Source organism: Hyla sarda, chromosome 1 (genome assembly GCF_029499605.1).
Source record: "Hyla sarda isolate aHylSar1 chromosome 1, aHylSar1.hap1, whole genome shotgun sequence".
NCBI lineage: Eukaryota > Metazoa > Chordata > Amphibia > Anura > Hylidae > Hyla > Hyla sarda.
This window is the reverse complement of record NC_079189.1, coordinates 466,148,353-466,167,179: the sequence shown is the minus strand read 5'-3', so window position 1 is coordinate 466,167,179 and position 18,827 is coordinate 466,148,353. Positions and strand designations below refer to the sequence as shown.

At 45.1% G+C, this 18,827-nt stretch overlaps 1 protein-coding gene across 8 annotated transcripts in view; it reads right to left on the bottom strand.

Moving 5' to 3' along the window:
• The window catches only part of ATXN2 (ataxin 2), a 150,993-nt gene that overhangs the window by 106,678 nt on the left and 25,488 nt on the right, over nt 1-18,827 (bottom strand). For all 8 annotated transcript variants that reach the window (XM_056536191.1, XM_056536182.1, XM_056536168.1 and 5 more), the window contains exon 2: nt 13,883-13,916. Coding sequence is in view for 7 of the 8 variants with exons in the window: in XM_056536182.1 (XP_056392157.1) it covers nt 13,883-13,916 (34 nt within the window). In the remaining variant the exon portion in view is untranslated. The remainder of the gene's footprint in view (nt 1-13,882; nt 13,917-18,827) is intronic.

The following is an 18,827-nucleotide window of genomic DNA, read 5'->3' as shown; positions in this document are numbered from 1 at the left end:
GATTACATACTTTTCTATTATTGTTGCGCAAAAAAAAACGCTAACCTTTTAACCATATTAGTATGTTTAAAATCCTATTTTGATGACCTATAACTTTTTCGTTTTTCCGTATACGCGGCAGTATGAGTGCTCATTTTTTTGCACCATTTGTACTTTTTATTGATACCACATTTGGGTATATAAAACTTAATTTTTCATTAACAACATTAGACTTTAATAGTTTGGACATTTACGCACGCGGTGATGCCAAATATGTGTATTCATTTTATTATTATTTTTTTTTTTTTTTTTTTACACTTTATGGGGTAAAATGGGAAAAAGGCCATTTTAAATTTTTATAGGGGGAGGGGATTTTTTCAAATTTTTTTTTTTACTTTTATTTTTACACTTGAATAGTTTCCATAGGGGACTATTTATAGCATTCCTTTGACTGCTAATACTGTTCAGTGCTATGCATAGATCAGTGTTATCGGTCATCTTTTGCTCTAGTCTGCTTGAACTCAGACCAGAGCAGAAGATCAGTGGAAGGCAGCGGAGGCAGGTGAGGGGACCTCCGTGCACCGTTCTGGATGATCGGATCGCTGTATTGATCACAGCATCTGAGGGGTTAATGGCAGACATCCGTGCGATCACGGATGTAGGCCATTATCAGCGGTCACTGGCTGCGAGTAGCAGCCGGGACCAGCTGCGCATGATTCGTGCATCGCTCCGATGCACCAGGATGTAAATTTACGTCCTTGGTCGTTAAGGGGAAGTCCGGTGGAAACAAGTGGAGAACAAATTTTTTAAAATAAAATGGTGACAGAAAGTTGAACAGATTTGTAAATTACTACTTTTACAAAATCTTAACCCTTCCAATACTTAGCTGCTGTATACCACATTACCAAGTGGACCGAGTATATGTGCATGCTTCCACCACCCAACGTTTCACTCAAGGCTTCTTCTGGGGCGAAGCCTTGTGCGAAACGTTGGGTGGTGGAAGCATACACATCTACCTGGTACACTTGGTAATGATTGTATTTATTCTATTTGTTTTTTGTGTTCCCTGTATTTTTGCCATTTGCAACCTCTGCTTTGATACTCCCCTAGTATGCACTTTTTGCTGCTACCTTCAGCATTTTGAGCCTTTTTGTTGAACACTACTCATGTCTGCTACAGTAATACTAACAATGTGGTCACATCTTCCATGTGTGCTTCCATTTCTGTTCAGTTTTCCATCAGTTACACTCTTTCCCTATACGTAATTTTATCAATTTGCAATGTACCGTATATACTCGAGTATAAGCAGAGTTTTTCAGCATGATTTTTCGTGCTGAAAACGCCCCCCTCTGCTTATACTCGAGTGAACTCTCCGCCTGTCAATCCCTTCATCAGTGGTCTTCAACCTGCGGACCGCCAGATGTTGCAAAACTACAACTCATAGCATGCCCGGACAGCCATCTGCTGTCCATGCATGCTGGGAGTTGTAGTTTTGAAACCTCTGGAGGTCCGCAGGTTGAAGACCACTGCGGCCTTCGTCATCATCCCCCCTTCATCAGTGGTCTTCAACCTGCGGACCTCCAGATGTTGCAAAACTACAACTCCCAGCATGCCCGGACATGATGACGGGGGTCTGGATGATTACTTGGGGGGATAATATATTTCCCACCCTAGGCTTTTAGTCGAGTCAATAACTTTTCCTGGGTTTTTGGGGTAAAATTAGGGGCCTCGGCTTATATTCGGGTCGGCTTATACGCGAGTATATACGGTATGTTTTTTTTTCTATATAATCAAATGTAATAAAGTGATGTTTTATTGATTCATAAAACGCCTGTGTCTTCTGTTTGGGATTAGCGTTTGGCGTGGATCAGTCACACATGGATATTCTTTGTGTTCATTTCTGCACAGTTCCTGAAAGGGACAGAGGAGTCAGCAGAGAGCACCGTTGTCAGACTGGAAAGAACTTCACAAATTTCACTGTAGTATCTCTGTAGTATACAGCAGTTGACAAATACTGGAAGGGTTAAGATTTTTAAATAGAAGTAATTTACAAATCTGTGTAACGTTTTGACACCAGTTGATCTGAAAACATTTTTTCCACTGGAGTACCCCTTTAACATCAGCACTAAGACTGCAGCAAGAAGCTGTGTACTATGAACACCTAAGACAGAAGCAAAGACTAAGCAAACAAAACAAAAAAAAGTTTAAAACAAAAGAATGAACATTTGGGCACAATAAGTATGATACAATAGTTCTAGATTCTCAAACTGCTCATTTGACCAGTCAAATGACAACTACGGCCTAGGCACTGATGTGCTGCCAAATTAACTGATCGCTTGAATGTGGACTCAAGCAGAACACCAAAAAAAAAAAAAATGGAGCTGCAATATACTGATGGTCATGAACTTATTCATATACATTAAGATTGAGAAGGAAAAAAGTAGTAAAAAAAAAAAAAACTGCCAACTCTATAGGGACTTCCCTGCCAGTGACAGCAAAGTACCAAACTATCTGTTGCTGTTAGCATGTTAGTAGAGAGAGAAAAAAAAATATATATATTTTTTTTTTTTTCAACCAGTCATTGTTTTCTACATTAAAGGGTAGGGTCACACTGAGCACATGCGAATGTCACGCTGTGGGAAATATGCTGCAGATTCTGCTATGAGAAGACACACAGTGTTACTCTGCATCAGCCCTGACAGCTGTTCACCCGCACTAAACCCAATATACTGGGTTATAGTGTGGGTAAAGAGCTTTAAAATGAAGGGTCACTTACTCTTATTGGGGGCAGGGGGGCAGAGTTCTGCCCTTTCAAGCTTTTATTCATATTGTGCTCCAGCACGCATTGAAGGGCAGGGAACCAGCTTGCCCAGCTCCCCTGCATCATCAATATCCACTCCCGACCTGGCCCCTTCCGTGACGTGAGAGCCGGCCGAAGGGTGGATGCGGTATGAGTGTTCTGCTCGCTACACCCGAGGAACCCCACCTCGGCTCTTATGTCAAAGGGGGCAGGCTAAGGAGTGAATATTGATGAAGAAGGGGTGCTGGATGAGCTGCTGCAAAGCTGGAAAGGACAGAACTCTGCACCTACACCCCCAATAAGATTAACCCCTTAACGACGCAGGACGTACATTTACGTCCTGCGCCGGCTCCCGCGATATGAAGAGGGATCGCGTCGCGATCCCGCATCATACCGCGTCGGTCCCGGCACTCATCAACGGCCGGGACCCGCGGCTAATACCACACATTGCCGATTGCGGCGATGTGCGGTATTAACCCTTTAGAAGCGGCGATCAAAGCTGACCACCGCTTCTAAAGTGAAAGTGAAACTATCCCGGCTAGTCAGTCGGGCTGTTCGGGACCGCCGCGGTGAAATCGCGGCGTCCCGAACAGCTTACAGGACACCGGGAGGGTCCTTACCTGCCGCCTCTGTGTCCGATCGACGAATGACTGCTCCGTGCCTGAGATCCAGGCAGGAGCAGTCAAGCGCAGATAACACTGATCACAGGCGTGTTAATACACGCCAGTGATCAGCATGAGAGATCAGTGTGTGCAGTGTTATAGGTCCCTATAACACTGCAAAAAAAAAGTTTAAAAAAAAAAGTGTTAATAAAGGTCCTTTAACCCCTTACCTAATAAAAGTTTGAATCACCCCCCTTTTCCCATAAAAATAAAACAGTGTAAATAAAAAAATAAACATATATGCGGTATCGCCGGGTGCGTAAATGTCCGAACTATAAAAATATATCATTAATTAAACTGCACGGTCAATGGCGTACGCGCAAAAAAACTTATTTTTTGGTCACTTTTTATACCATTAAAAAATTTATAAAAAGTGATCAAAAAGTCAGATCAAAAATCGTACTGATAAAAACTTCAGATCACGGCGCAAAAAATGAGCCCTCATACCGCCCTGTATGTGGAAAAATAAAAAAAAAAGTTATAGGGGTCAGAAGATGACATTTTTAAACGTATAAATTTTCCTGCATGTAGTTATGATTTTTTCCAGAAGTGCGACAAAATCAAACCTATATAAGTAGGGTATCGTTTTAACCGTATGGACCTACAGAATAATGATAAGGTGTAATTTTTACCGAAATATGCACTGCGTAGAAACGGAAGCCCCCGAAAGTTACAAAATGGCGTTTCTTCTTCGATTTTGTGGCACAATGATTTTTTTTCCGTTTCGCCATGAATTTTTGGGTAAAATGACTAATGTCACTGCAATGTAGAATTGGTGACGCAAAAAATAAGCCATAATATGGATTTTTAGGTTGAAAATTGAAAGTGTTATGATTTTTAAAAGGTAAGGAGGAAAAAACGAAAGTGCAAAAACTGAAAAACCCTGAGTCCTTAAGGGGTTTAAGGGGTACTCTGGTGAAACTATTTTTTTATCAACTTGTGCCAGAAAGTTAAACAGATTTGTAAATTACTTCTATTAAAAAAATCTTAATCCTTCCAGTACTTATCAACTGTTGTATGCTCCAGAGGAAGTTCTTTTCTTTTTGAATTTCATTTCTGTCTGTCTGACCACAGTGGTCTCTGCTGACAACTCTGTCCATGTCAGGAACTTCCAGAGTAGGATAGGTTTGCTATGGCCATTTGCTCCTGCTCTAGACAGTTCCTGACATGGACAGAGGAGTCAGCAGAGAGCACTGGGGTCAGACAGAAAAGAAATTAAAAAAGAAAATAATTTCCTCTGGAGCATACAACAGCTGATAAGTAGTGGAAGGATTTATTTTTTAAGAGAAGTAATTTACAAATCTGTTTAACTTTCTGGTACCATTTAATAAATAAATTAATAATAATATATTGTTTTCCACCGGCATACCCTTTAAGCTATTCACCCACACAATCACCCAGTATATTGGGTTTAGTGCAGGTAGACAGCTGTCAGATTCTCTTTAAGATAATGTCCTCCAGCCTGGTTGAGTCTTCAGAGGTGGTCAGAAAAATATATATAAGTAACAGTGTTTTATAAAGTTTGCATAACTTCCACTGAATTTAATTTGAGTTACTTTAAACAGGATAGCTTGTGTTTCTGAAATGTTTCATGAATATGCCATAAATGTCATTTTGGATGACGGGTTTAAGTCTTTTGTTTAAAAATTGAACATTGTGTGTAGTTGATGTGAGCTAAAATGTAGCAGCCAAATGCTTCATAGAAACAAAGAGCCATTTTGGGGGGGGCATGGTCTGCAAGGCTGCCTGAGCAGACGTGTGCGTGGAGAGCTCCTGCCATCCTGAGGAACCATCCTGCTCTATTCTGTTCCATCCTAACTTTCCGAGGAACTTGTCCCCCTATATCTGCCCCCTGGTGGCAGTATTTGAGGTTGTGGAGGACTCTGTAGGCTTGCTGCGCCCTAACTGGAAGTAGGCACTGAAACCTCGGCCTTTCCTGCTACCTGCCTGTCCGACTCGCGGCCCTCTGCCTTAGTACTAATTGGAGGTAACAGAGAGGATCCGGGTGGTGGCAGATCCTCTTCTGTCTAGCGCAGTGCAGTGTGGAGTGCCGGGATGAACTCCTGTGAGTGCGGCACCTCTCGCTCACCTGCCATCTTGGAGCGCCAGCCACAAACTACTGCCTTAAGTCCCTGCTGTTGGAGGGGCAGGATGGAGCCTCTGCTTCACCGGAAGATAGCCAACGGGAGCAGCACTGCTGCTGTACTCAGCGAACGTGCAGACAGAGGAGGTGAGGGAGCGTTCCAGCTGCGGGGCTGCCGTCATTATACCTCTTCGGCGGCAGCTCTGTGGGGGAACCTCTCTTCTGGGCCCTAAACTGGGGGTGACTGACACATACCCCCCCCCCCCCCATTGCAGTGGTGGGGTGGGGATCTGGAGCTGGCCATTGCTGTCAATCTGTTAACCCCTAGTGCCTGCTCTCCTGCATTGGTGTGTCTGCCTCCATTACACCTCCTTCCTGACGGGGGCTCCCGTTACTATCACATTGGACAGACACAGGGGTGTTCCTCCCTCCACCACTGTACTACTCTATTCACAAGTAAAGAACTGGGGAAAGCTGCATACTGCCTGGGGTGATGTGCCCTTTCTCACTGATCTTGTGGTGCTCCCCTCCCCTCTGCTGCTGGACTGTACTGTGGGTCCCTGCCTATCTGTTGTGCTTTCTGCTATAATCCTGCTGTGTGCATTTTCTATTACACTCCATGGCCAGAAATAAGTGGAAGAAGAACAAAGGATGGGGCTGGCCCCTCGCAACCAGGAATGGGTATGTCTGCTAACCTAAGGAATAAAATTGGCATTACAACAGGAGGTGGTGGCTAAATTGGAGAAGATCGCCTTACGGTCCCCGTCCCCTGACTCTCCTGCAAGCCTCTGTTCAGGACTCAAACGTTTCTTTGCCTAATACTCCGTCTGTGCTGTCTGCTGCAGCAGCGGCTGCCTCACCTAGGCCTCCTGCTGAACCTACCCTGGCTGCTGTAGTTGCTGACATACAAAGGTGCAACCTGACTCTGGTTCAACAGACTACTCAGGTGGGAACTGTTCAGTCTGACATTTCTCTCATCTGCCAGGATTTGCAGAAAGTGACGGATCGCACCTCTGCTGCGGAAAGCAGAATCTGATGTGGAGGATGCGGTTGTTCCTGTAGTGCGAGATTGTACTAGACATGGTCAGGACATTGCCTTCCTCAAAGCTAAAGCGGATGACCTGGAGAACATGCTACGCAGAAATAATGTGCGTATTGTGGGGCTCCCAGAAAAATGTGAGGGGCGGTAACCTACTGAGTACATGGAAACTTGGCTTAAGGATGTTTTTGGGACTGACAACTTAAAGGGGTTGTGCATTGCCCTGCCTTTCAGAGCTCCGCTCGCAGCATCCGGAAGTTAATTACTTCAAACGCTGTGTGCGGGCTTCCGTGTTCGCGGCTGCCCCATCGTGACGTCACGCCCAGCCCCTCGTGACGTCACGCCTGCCCCCTCAACGAAAGTCTATGGAAAGTGGGAGTGACAGCGGTCGCACCCCCTTCCCATAGACTTTCGTTGAGGGGTGGGCGCTAACACGGAAGCCCGCACACAGCGTTCGGAGTAATGAACTTCCGGAAGCTGCGAGCAGAGCTCCGAAAGGCAGGGCAGCACACAACCCCTGTAACCCCTCTTTTTGCTGTGGAAGGTGCCCATCGGGTCCCTACTAGACCCTTCCCACCAGGGGGGTCCACCCCAGTCTATGCTTGTGAAACTTTTACATTAATCAGGACTTGATTTTTAGGCTGTCTTCTCCCTAGCAAGCCGATCATAGTGGACAGTCATGTCATTTCATTTTTTCCTGACTTCTCAGCAGAGGTGCAGAAGCAGCAGGCCTTGTTCACGGATGTTAAGAAGCGTTTGCAGTCCCTAGAGGTCCAGTACTCTATGCTGTACCCAGCTAGACTGCGTGTGTTGGTTATAGGTACTACCCATTTTTTCAAGGGAGTTGATGCAGCCATCCGCTGGTTGGACGCCCAAGAAAATCAGCTGCGCTAGAGGGCATGTAGGGGACTCTTCGGGTCCTGATCTGTTTCTTTAGTTTAAGATACTGCCCCCTTGGTGGACTGCCTTATTCTGAAGTTGCCTCTCTTATTTTTCTACTGTACTTTTGTGTATTTTATGCTGGGCCGGGACTCATCTTGTTTTAGATACTAATGTCTCTATGCTTGGGGAAGGGGGTTGCTAGTTCTTGTTTTATGGGATTGTTCTCACTTTTTTTTTTAAGGGGTGTGATTTATACTGCAGGAGTATTTCTACTGCTTGCTAGGTTATGTTTGGCTGGTTCACTGCATTCTCGCTGTATGTTTTCACTCTAGCCTGCACCTGTATCTTTCCATTCTGTGTTGTGGGATGGATGTCCCCATGGGTTCTGGAGTGTGCTGCTGACTGGTGTGATCATATTGGCGTCCCCTGGTGCCGCATGCCGCGGTGTTGTGGGTGACTGAGTTTTCTGTGTTTTATTTTGGAGTGTTTGTTTGGTTTGTTTTCAGTCTCTCGATCTTCTCTTGTCTGTTGCTTGTCTTGTTAACTGTGGGTGTGTATGCTGGTCTCCTCTGGTCCGTTATGTTCATTTATGGCTCTCCCTGCATGATGACGGTATTTAATGTGGGGAGGAATGTCTGGGGACTAGGAGAGGTTACTAAACGTTATGCCATTTTTAATTTGGTGAGACAGTTCCAACCTGCTATAATATGTTTTATTTGATGTCAGACAATACTGCGGACCTCCATAGAGCTTGGGTTGGTTCCTCTTATTCTACTTACTCTTCTCATGCTAGGGGAGTCAGTATACTGGTTCATAAATCCATTCCCTTAAGGCGATCTCATCTGTTATGGATCCCGATGGATGCTTTGTTTGCCTGGTCTGTGAAGTGTCTCACCGAAGACATTACTGTGAGTGTATATGTCCCTCCTCCGTATTGTGGTGCTGTGTTGCATCACATTTTCTCTATTGTGTCTGGGTTCCCTGTAGCTCCTCCTCTTAGTGGGGATTTTAACCAAGTTTTAGATGCCTCTAGACAAATTTTGGAGAGTCTGGACCTCCTCTCCTTCTGGCCTTGCTGAAGCAAAGTTACAGTAATTCGATGAACCACTCGGCTCAGCAGTTGCTGACTTTAGCCTGCATAAATGAGTTCAGCTTTCAGGTGCTCTGGTGGGCTGGAAAAGGTGGATACAGTCCTAGAAGAGAGTCTCCAGCCCACCGGAGCACCTGAAAGCTGAACTAATTTATGCAGGTTAAAGTCAGCAACTGCCAAGAAGTTCATGATGAATCGAATTACTGTAACTTTGCTCATCTCTAGTCCTAGGTTTCTCTCTTATGTACAGTTATAATATAGGAACCCGGTTGCCAGACTTAGAGCAGTCAGCTGTCAGAGTCATTTTGTCTGCAAAGGGGCACACGGCAGGGGTGTCCCATCGCCTCTGCTTTTTGCTTTAGCTATTGAGCCTTTGGCTTGCCTTATTAGAACTTCCGCTGCTGTATTGGGGTTTCAGTATGCTTCTATTAAGGAGCGGGTAGCACTCTATGCGGATGGTATGTTATTTTTGGGAGATACAGCCCTCTCTTTAGCCCTGCTAGAATTAGATGGGAAACGCTTCAGAGGGGGAAGTCTTTAGGCGGCTTAGCCCTTCCAAACCCCTGGTTGTATTTTTTGGCCTTCCAATTGCACCAAATACGGGGTTGGGCACATGCCAGTACACTAGGTCCTACAGGACGCTTGTTTATGGCACGACATGGAGATCTGGTCCCGCTACGCATACTTGAGATACCCTTACTAGGTACCTTGAGGTACCCTTACTAGGCCTCCTGACTCCTCACCCACTACCCATCTTCTCTGTAAGCTTCTGCATAGGGTGTACAAAACTGCACTGTTCTTACAGAGGATTGGGGTCAGGTCTGATTCTGCTTGTCCCAAGTGTGGTAGGTTGGAGGCACATTTGGTACATATGATGTGGGATTGCCCCCTTTTAGATGTGTATTGGCAGGCAGTGCTTGAACTTATCTGGTCGGTGTATGGAGCGACTATCTTAGCTCCCTAAGGTGTGTTTGCTTGGTCTCAATGGCTGTGGCCAGGAGCCCTCACTGGTGGAGATTTGTGTTATTTTGTGTTGGAAAAATTCAATAAGAATCTGATTTAAAAAAAAAAAAAAAAAAGGCCCTTTTGGTCCAGCTAGGCTGACCAATATTTCTGAATACTGTAAATAGTCCTTATCCTCATCTTATATGAAGGATAGCCTCATGCCTAGCCCATGAATGTTTAAACTCCTTCACTGTATTTGAAGCGACCACTTCTGCAGGAAGGCTATTCCATGCATCCACTATTCTCTCAGTATGAAAAAATAAATAAATAAATAAAAAGGATTCCTTGTATAACTTTTAAAGAAGTATCATGGAGAGAGAAAAAAAATAAATAAAACTTATCCCCCAGCCGAAGGATCATGGTGGGCCAACGCACTGGGGCCCACAATAATCTCCTGTTTGGAGCCCCGGCTCTCCTTCACAGCGGTGCGTCACGACCCCCGCCTGAAGTGAATCCGCCACGCCCCGTCTATAAAGTTCTATGGGAGAGCCAAAGATTGTCGAACGGTTCTTCCATAGAGCTATATATTTATAGAGATACCGTATATACTCGAGTATAAGCCAACCAGAATATAAGCAGAGGCCCCTAATTTTACGCCAAAATCCCAGGAAAAGTTATTGACTAGAGTATAAGCCTAGGGTGGGAAATACATCATCCCCCTGTCATCATCCAGACCCCCGTCATCATCACCGCCTGTCATCATCCCACCCACCCCCCCTTTCATCATCCCCTTGTCATCATCCCACCCCCCCCCCTTCATCATCCCCTTGTCATCATCCCCCCCTTCATCATCCCCTTGTCATCATCCCCCCCTTCATCATCCCCTTGTCATCATCCCCCACCCCCCTTCATCATCACTGCTTGTCAATGTCTGATACAGTGGTCTTCAACCTGCGAACCTCCAGATGTTTCAAAACTACAACTCCCAGCAAGCCAGATGTTTCAAAACTACAACTCCCAGCAAGCCCGGGCAGCCATCGGCTATCCGGGCTTGCTGGGAGTTGTAGTTTTGAAACATCTGGAGGTCCGCAGGTTGAAGACCACTGCGGCCTTCGACAGCATCCAGCCCCCCCACCCTCTCACCCCCTTTAGTTCTGTACTCACCTCCGCTCGGTGGGACGTTAGGGTGCGCTGGTCCGGTGCTGCAGGACTGTCCGGTGGGGAGGTCGTCCGGTGGGATAGTCGTTCCGGGCTGCCATCCTCCCCGGGGGGGGGGCCTCTTCTCCGCGCTTCGGGCCCGGAGTAGAGGCGTTGCCTTGACGACGACGCAGAGGGACGTTGCTAATGAACGTCCCTGTGCGTCGTCATCAAGGCAATATGACTATTCCGGGGCTGGGCCCGAAGCGCAGAGAAGAGGCCCCCCCGGTGAAGATGGACAGTCCGGAATGACTATCCCACCGGACAGTCCTGCAGCACCGGACCAGCGCACCCTAACGTCCCGCCGAGCGGAGGGGAGTACAAAACTAAAGGGGGTGGGGGGTCTGGATGATGTCGAAGGCCGCAGTGGTCTTCAACCTGCGGACCTCCAGATGTTTCAAAACTACAACTCCCAGCAAGCCGATGGCTGCCCGGGCTTGCTGGGAGTTGTAGTTTTGAAACATCTGGAGGTCTACAGGTTGAAGACCACTGAGAGTGGAGAGTTCATATAAGCCAAGGGGGGTGTTTTCAGCCCGAAAAATCGTGCTGAGAAACTCTGCTTATACTCGAGTATATACGGTGGGTGTGTGTGTGTGTGTGTGTGTGTGTGTGTGTGTATCCTTCTTTACTCTATAATTAAAAATAAAATGCATTACATAAAAAGCATTTTGATTTTTGGTGTTTCTTTGGTCAGTGCCATTTTATTATATTTTAGATGTAGCATGGTCTGAGGTTTTTAAAAAAATAGCTTTTCTGTACGAAATGCCAGAAAAACATGCATGTTAACTGTAAAAAAAAAAAAAAAGAAAATGGCAACAATATTCATGGCAATTTTTTAGTGTTTAAAATGCTGAACAAATCGGGTGTGAAAAAGCCATAATAAAATTGAGCCGAAATGTCACAACACTAACAGTAGCTTTCGATCTATGCACATTCCTTACTTTTACCAGCTACAATACAGGCTTTGTGCTCAGATAAGAGACTTCCTTTGCTGCTGCTTATCCAAATGACAAAGACTCTTTAAAGAATATTTATTATTTAAACAGGATTTAAACCTCACAGCATACATACAGTATATTGTATTCCTGGGTATCAAAAATGATGTTTAAATACACCCAAGAGCTCTCTTTTTTATCAAACTATATCCCCAGTAGTACTGGACGGAATCTTAAAGGAAAACAGTCACATATTTTCTCCCGCACTATCCACCGGTATTGGTGGATAGTGTGGGAGACGCTGATTAAAACGAGCCCTACCTTGGTCTGATCCGCACCGCCGTTCACCCGCAATTGTAGTTTTAATCTCTGTGTATATGCGGCTGTAACTGGCAAAGGCGGTGCTTCTGCGGGCTAACGGACACTGACGTCAGCGCCGCTCATGAATATTCATCCCTCCTGTTCTCCCTCTAACCAGAGGGCGGGATGAATATTCATGAGCGGCGCTGACGTCAGTGTCAGTTAGCCCGCAGAAGCACCACCTTTGCCAGTTACAGCCGGATATACACAGAGATTAAAACTACAATTGCGGGCGAACGGCGGCGCGGATCAGACCAAGGTAGATCTCGTTTTGATCAGCGTCTCCCGCACTATCCACCAATACTGGTGAATAGTGCAGGAGAAAATATGTGACAGTTTTCCTTTAAGAATTACAGACTGGGCGTATTTATTTTTAATTTGCCGACAATTATTCATAGAAGAGCCTCTAATGGAACAAACTATCTGGCTGAAGCAGTAACATACATCTGCAGTAAAATGTTGCAAAAAGAATTCCACTTTTGGCCAAAGAGGACTTTGTATACTTTTCTAAATAGTGTTTAAATTATGTAGAACTTTGTAAGTGTCACACAAATTTCTATGACTCAATTATTTCAGGAGCACTGACAACTATTTAAATTTTATGTTTAGGTACAGAGTAATTTTTTTCCCCCACTTCCAAATATTTTAGGGGGAAAAAAGATAAAAATACCATTTCAGGTCTGCTGCATGTTTTTTGCAGTCGCAGCAGATTTGCAGCAACCTATTTTATTTTGTAAAAAGGTGTTTTGCAAAAAAGGCGGGGACTGCCTCCAGTCAATCCAAGGCCATTTTATTTTGCACAGATGAACACTGGTTTCTACCTCTCCTGAAACATAAGCCTAAGTTTAAGAGAAATGGGTAAAGGCCACCCATTCTATGGCCAACAAGATACTTATTGGCCGCACATTGGCCCCTCTGTCTCTCCAGTATGCACACGTGAATGATTGAGTCTTCAAAGGCTAAGTAACTGAGTGCCAATCAGCCCACTATAGGGCCCCTTAATGTGTGTGCCTAACATTTGTTTTATTTCCTTTAATTCTGTCGAGAGCTAAACCACCAATAGCAGAAGTTTTCTCCTCTCTCGATTGATAACACATACAAGCTTGGTCAAGCAGAGGATGTATAGAAGTCGGAAAATAAGTGTTCAGCTGACGACTAATGTAGGTGTATAACCGTAAAGGACAACTGCAGTGAAAAACTTATCCCCGTCCACCGGCTAATGCGCGCGTCGTCGAGCTCACTGAGCTTGACTGACCCCCCCGTCCCGCCTCTCCCATAGTACCACATGCAGGAGGAGTATCAGCCACAGTGTCATACTGTGGCCGGCACGCCTCCTGCATGGGAGAGCCGCAGCCCCGTGCAGGAGATCTAAGGGGGTCCCAGCGTTCAGCCCCCCCCCCCAAATCAGACACTTATCCCCTATCCTGTGGATAAGTCTATCTTACTGCAGATTTCCTTTAAGTTTCCTGCTGTAAAAGGTATACCATGCAGTGGAAGGACCTAGGTTAACTTGTTGTGACGATGGGCTCATACATTTTCTTCAAAGTGTACTGAAAAAATAGCAGTCACACAATCTAAAAATGAAAACATAACATTCAGTTTTCATTGTGGATTTTTGCCCAAATATATATGCTTATCAACAATGTAATGCGCTGTGTATATGCACATATATATATATATATATATATATATATATATATATATATATATAAATTTTTTTTTTTTTTTATTCTAAAATGCACCTGGAGCTTTTCAAATCTTCTGTCCTCCTAGGAAAACCTATCAGATTATTTATGTCATTTTAAATACTAGATTAGATTTTGAGACAGGTTGTTGATAAAAAGCTAAATATGAGGTCATTTATCCATCATAAATAAAAATGTTAGGTTCTAACAATCATAAAAACTTACAGATTGAGGAGGACCTTTTCCACTGCTTCTCCCTCTGTAAAACAAAAAATAATTTTATTTCTTTTAGCAAAGGCAAACTCTGTACTTTGCAGTAAGAGGATTGAACGTACAAAACTGGCCAATGATTAGCAGCATGCATTACATTGATTTTCATCTACTTGCTACTTTAAAGCAGGCTTTCTGGGGAATACTTTTTTCACTGAAATGTACAGAACTGGCCTTTTAGTGACCCCAGTGACTGGCTGAGTGAGCAGTTCATGTAGGGTGGCAGCAGAGTATTGTTTATTATATTACAGATACCCATAAAAAGGTCTATTCACATATACAGTAACCTGTGCATATTTGAAGGGCAGTACTTCAAGCTGCAGATCTGAAGCTGTGTTCAGTCATTTAGTTTACATTAAACTCAGCTGCTTCAAATCCTGTGCATCAAATATGCGCAGGATACTGTACGTGTGAATACATCCTTACATGTAAACATAACCCTAAATGTTGGAAATGATTTAAATCAAAGAACAGTCCAGAAAAAAAAAATGTTTGCGCTAATATATCGTGCAGTGGAGTATTATTAAAGGAAAACTGTCAGCCAGGTTAAGCCACACGAAACCCAATACAGTGGGTTATAGTGTGGGTGAACAGGATTTTAACGAGGGCGGGGGCCACCGGATGGCGCTTCTGTCTCCCCCTGTTATCTCCTAATACTGCCCCCACTATTTAAATATTCATAGTCTTCGACACCATGTCCTTCTGACGTGGAGTCACCAGTCACATGAGCGCAGCGCTCTCTCTGCAGAGTACATGCGCCAGAAGATTTTTCCCTGCTCTCCAGTCATGATTAAATCTTCTGGCGCATGCACCCTGCAGAGAGCGCTGCGCTCACGTGACTGGTGACTAGGCAGGGGTGTTGAAATTTTATTAAAAAAAATAAAATAAAAACTACTTGTCCACGGGACTAAAACGGAGCAAAATCCACTAGTCCCTCATGAGGATCCACTTGTTCAGACCAATTTTTGCTTTTACACAAATTATTTCCTCCTTGCCCTATAATAGCCGTAACTACCGTTGGCTGTCCGGGCATGCTGGGAGTTGTAGCTTTGCAACATCTGGAGGTCCGCAGGTTGAAGACCACTGCATAGGAGGTAATACTCACGTGCCTCCGCCCCTCCGGACCCGTCACCGCTGCCCTGGATGTCGCTCCATCGCTGTCGCCGTGTCCCTGTCGCTCCGGAATGTCTCTGCTGCCGGCCGAGTATCATCGCTCTCCGTCACCGCCATCACGTAGTTACGCACGCCAACGCACGTGCACGACGACGTGAAGACAAGGAAGGAGAGCGACGGCCATACATCGGATCCCGGCACGGAGCAGACACCGAGGAGGCAGGTAAGGTCCCTCCCGGTGTCCTGTAAGCACTAACCCAGCTGTTCAGTCGGGCTGTTCGGGACCGCCGCGGTGAAATCGCGGCGGTCCTGAACAGCCCGACTGAACAGCCAGGTTAGTGTCACTTTCCCTTCAGACGCGGCGGTCAGCTTTGATCGCCGCGCCTGAAGGGTTAATACAGGGCATCACCGCGATCGGTGATGTCCTGTATTAGCCGCGGGTCCCGGCCGTTGATGGCTGCAGGGACCGCCGCGATAGGGGTGTATTCGCCGTACAAGACGCACCAACTTTTCCCCCCCAGTTTTGGGAAAGAAAAAGTGCGTCTTATACGGCAAAAAATACGGTACCTACTATAATGATACCTTTTAATTTTTTATTAACTTTCTCCAAACGATTTACCTTGTGGTTGAGCTAACATGTTATTTTGATACTTTAGGCCGCCTGATTACTGCAATACCAGATTTGTATCGTTTCCATGATGTTTTACTAATGTAATAAAAAAATAATAATATTATGAACTTTTTTGATTTTTTTATTGCCATTTTTAGACCCCTGTAAAAAAAAAAATAATAATAATTTGCATACCAGGTTGGATGATGGCAATTTTTTAGCGCCATAATCTACTTTTTGTATTGGTACCATTTTGGGACCGGTCATCAGTCTCCCCCCCCCCCATGTCGGCGAATTCACACTTGCGATTTGCGCCTATTCCGGGTAATACGGGTCTATGGTCACCCGGAATATAAGGGGGATCGCGGTTGTCTAAGACACCCACGATCCCCCTGAAGGGATAGGAGTGAGGTGGCAGGGGTGCCACCCCTCCTATCCCTGCTATTGGTCGTCAAAAGCGACCACCAATAGCAGATCAGGGGGCGGGGGGGTTAACTTTTGTTTCCCCCGTTCTGCCCACCCACAATAGGCGGGGCAGAACGGGGAAACAACAGAGGACTGGGGCCAAAGTCCACTTACCCGTCAGCGATGGCAGCGGGACGCGATCGGCGGTGGCAGCAGAGGACGGCTATGCGGCTCCCTGGATCGTACGGAAGCCGGTGAGTTGCCTAGCAACATCTGGAGGGCTACAGTCTGAGACAACTATACGGTGGTCTGTAACCTGTAGCCCTCCAGATGTTGCAAAACTACAACTCCCAGCATGCCCAGACAGCTGTTTGGGCATCCTGGAAGTTGTAGCTTTGCAACAGCTGGAGTGCCATAGTTTGGAGATCACTTTGCAGTGATCTCTATACTGTAACACTCTAGATCTTGCAAAACTACAACTCCCAGCATGCCCACATAGCATTTTGCTGTCTGGGCATGCTGGGATTTGTGATTTTGCAACATCTGGAGGACCACAGTTTAGAGATCACTGTGCAGTGGTCTCTAAACTGTAGCCCTCCAGATGTTGTAAAACTGCAAATCCCAGCATGCCCAAACAGCAAACAGTCTTGGCATGCTGGGAGTTGTAGTTGCATAACTACATCTCCCAGCATGCCCTTCGGTGATCAGTACATGCTGGGAGTTGTAGTTTTGCAACAGCTGGAGGCACACTGGTTGGAAAATACTGAGTTAGGTAACAAGCTAACTGAATGTTTTCCAACCAGTGTGCATCCAGCTGTTGCAAAAGTACAACTCCCAACATGCTCGGTCTGTCAGTACATGCTGGGAGTTGTAGTTTTGAAACAGCTGGAGGTTTGCGCCCCCCCCCCCCCCCCCCCCATGTGAATGTACAGGGTACATTCAAACGGGCAGGTTTACAGTAAGTTTCCTGCTTCAAGTTTGGGCTGCGGCAAATTTTTCGCCGCAGCACAAATTCCTAGCGGGATACTCACCGTAACCCACCAGTGCGAATGTACCCTAAAAAGACCACTACATTTCCGTACTCGGGAGAAATTGCACTAAAAAGTTTGGGGGGGCTTTTTCTCCTTTTACCCCTTATGAAAAGGAAAAGTTGGGGTCTACACCAGCCTGTTAGTGTAAAAAAATTTCAATTTTTACACTAACATGCTGATGGATGTTGCCCCATACTTTCTATTTTCACAAGCAGTAAAAGCAAAAAAAAAGACCCCCAAAATTTGTAACGCAATTTCTCCCGAATATGGAAATACCCCATATGTGGGCGTAAAATGCTCTGTGGACGCACAACAAGGCTCAGGAGTGAGAGCGCACTATGTACATTTGAGGCCTAAATTGGTGATTTGCACAGGGGTGGCTGATTTTACAGCGGTTCTGACATAAACGCAAAAAAATACCCACATGTGACCCCATTTTGGAAACTACACCCCTCACGGAACGTAACAAGGTATAGTGAGCCTTAACACCCATTGGTGTTTGAAGAATTTTCATTAAAGTTGGATGGGAAAATGAAAAAAAAATTCTCAATAAAATGCTGGTGTTACCCTAAATTTTTGATTTTCACAAGGGAAGAGAGGAAAAAAAGACCCCCAAAATTTGTAACCCCATTTCTTCTAAGAAAATACCCCATATGTGGATGTAAAGTGCTCTGCTGGTGCACTACAATGCTCAGAAGAGAAGGAGCGCCATTGGGATTTTGGAGAGAGAATGTTTCTGAAATTGAAGGCCATGTGTGTTTAAAAAGCCCCCATAGTGCCAGAACAATGGACCCCCCCCCCTCACATGTGACCCCATTTTGTAAACTACACCCCTCACGTAATGTAATAAGGGGTACAGTGCGCATTTACGCCCCACAGGTGTCTGACATTTAATTTTTCATTTGCACAGCCCACTATTCCAAAGATCTGTCAAACGCCAGTGGGGTGTAAATCCTCACTGCACCCCTTATTAAATTCTGTGAGGGGTGTAGTTTTCAAAATGGGGTCACATGTTGGGGGGGTCCACTGTTCTGGCACTACGGGGGGCTTTGCAAACACACATGGCCCCTGACTCCCATTCCAAACAAATTCACTCTCCAAAAGCTCAATGGCACTCCTCTTCTGAGCATTGTAGTGCACTTGACGTCCACACATGGGGTACTTCCATACTCAGAAGAAATGGGGTTACAAATTTTGGGGGTCATTTACTCCTATTACCCCTTGTAAAAATGTAAAATTTGGGGGAAAACAGCATTTTAGTGAAAAAATTATAATTCATTTACACATCCAACTTTAACGAAAAGTCATCAAACACCTGTGGGGTGTGAAGGATCACTGGACCCCTTGTTACGTTCATTGAGGGGTGTAGTTTCCAAAATAGTATGCCATGTGTTTTAATTTTTTTTTTTTTTTTTTTTTTTTTTTTTTTGCTGTCCTGGCACCATAGGGGCTTCCTAAATGTGACATGCCCCCCAAAAACCATTTCAGAAAAATTCACTCTCCAAAATCCCATTGTTGCTCCTTCCGTTCTGAGCCCTCTACTGTGCCCGCCGAACACTTGACATACACATATGGGATATTTCCTTACTCGAGAGAAATTGGGTTACAAATTTTAGGAAGATTTCTCTCCTTTTACCCCTTGTAAAAATTCAAAAACTGGGTTTACAAGAACATGCGAGTGAAAAAAAATGAAGATTTTGAATTTTCTCCTTCACTTTACTGCTATTACTGTGAAACACCT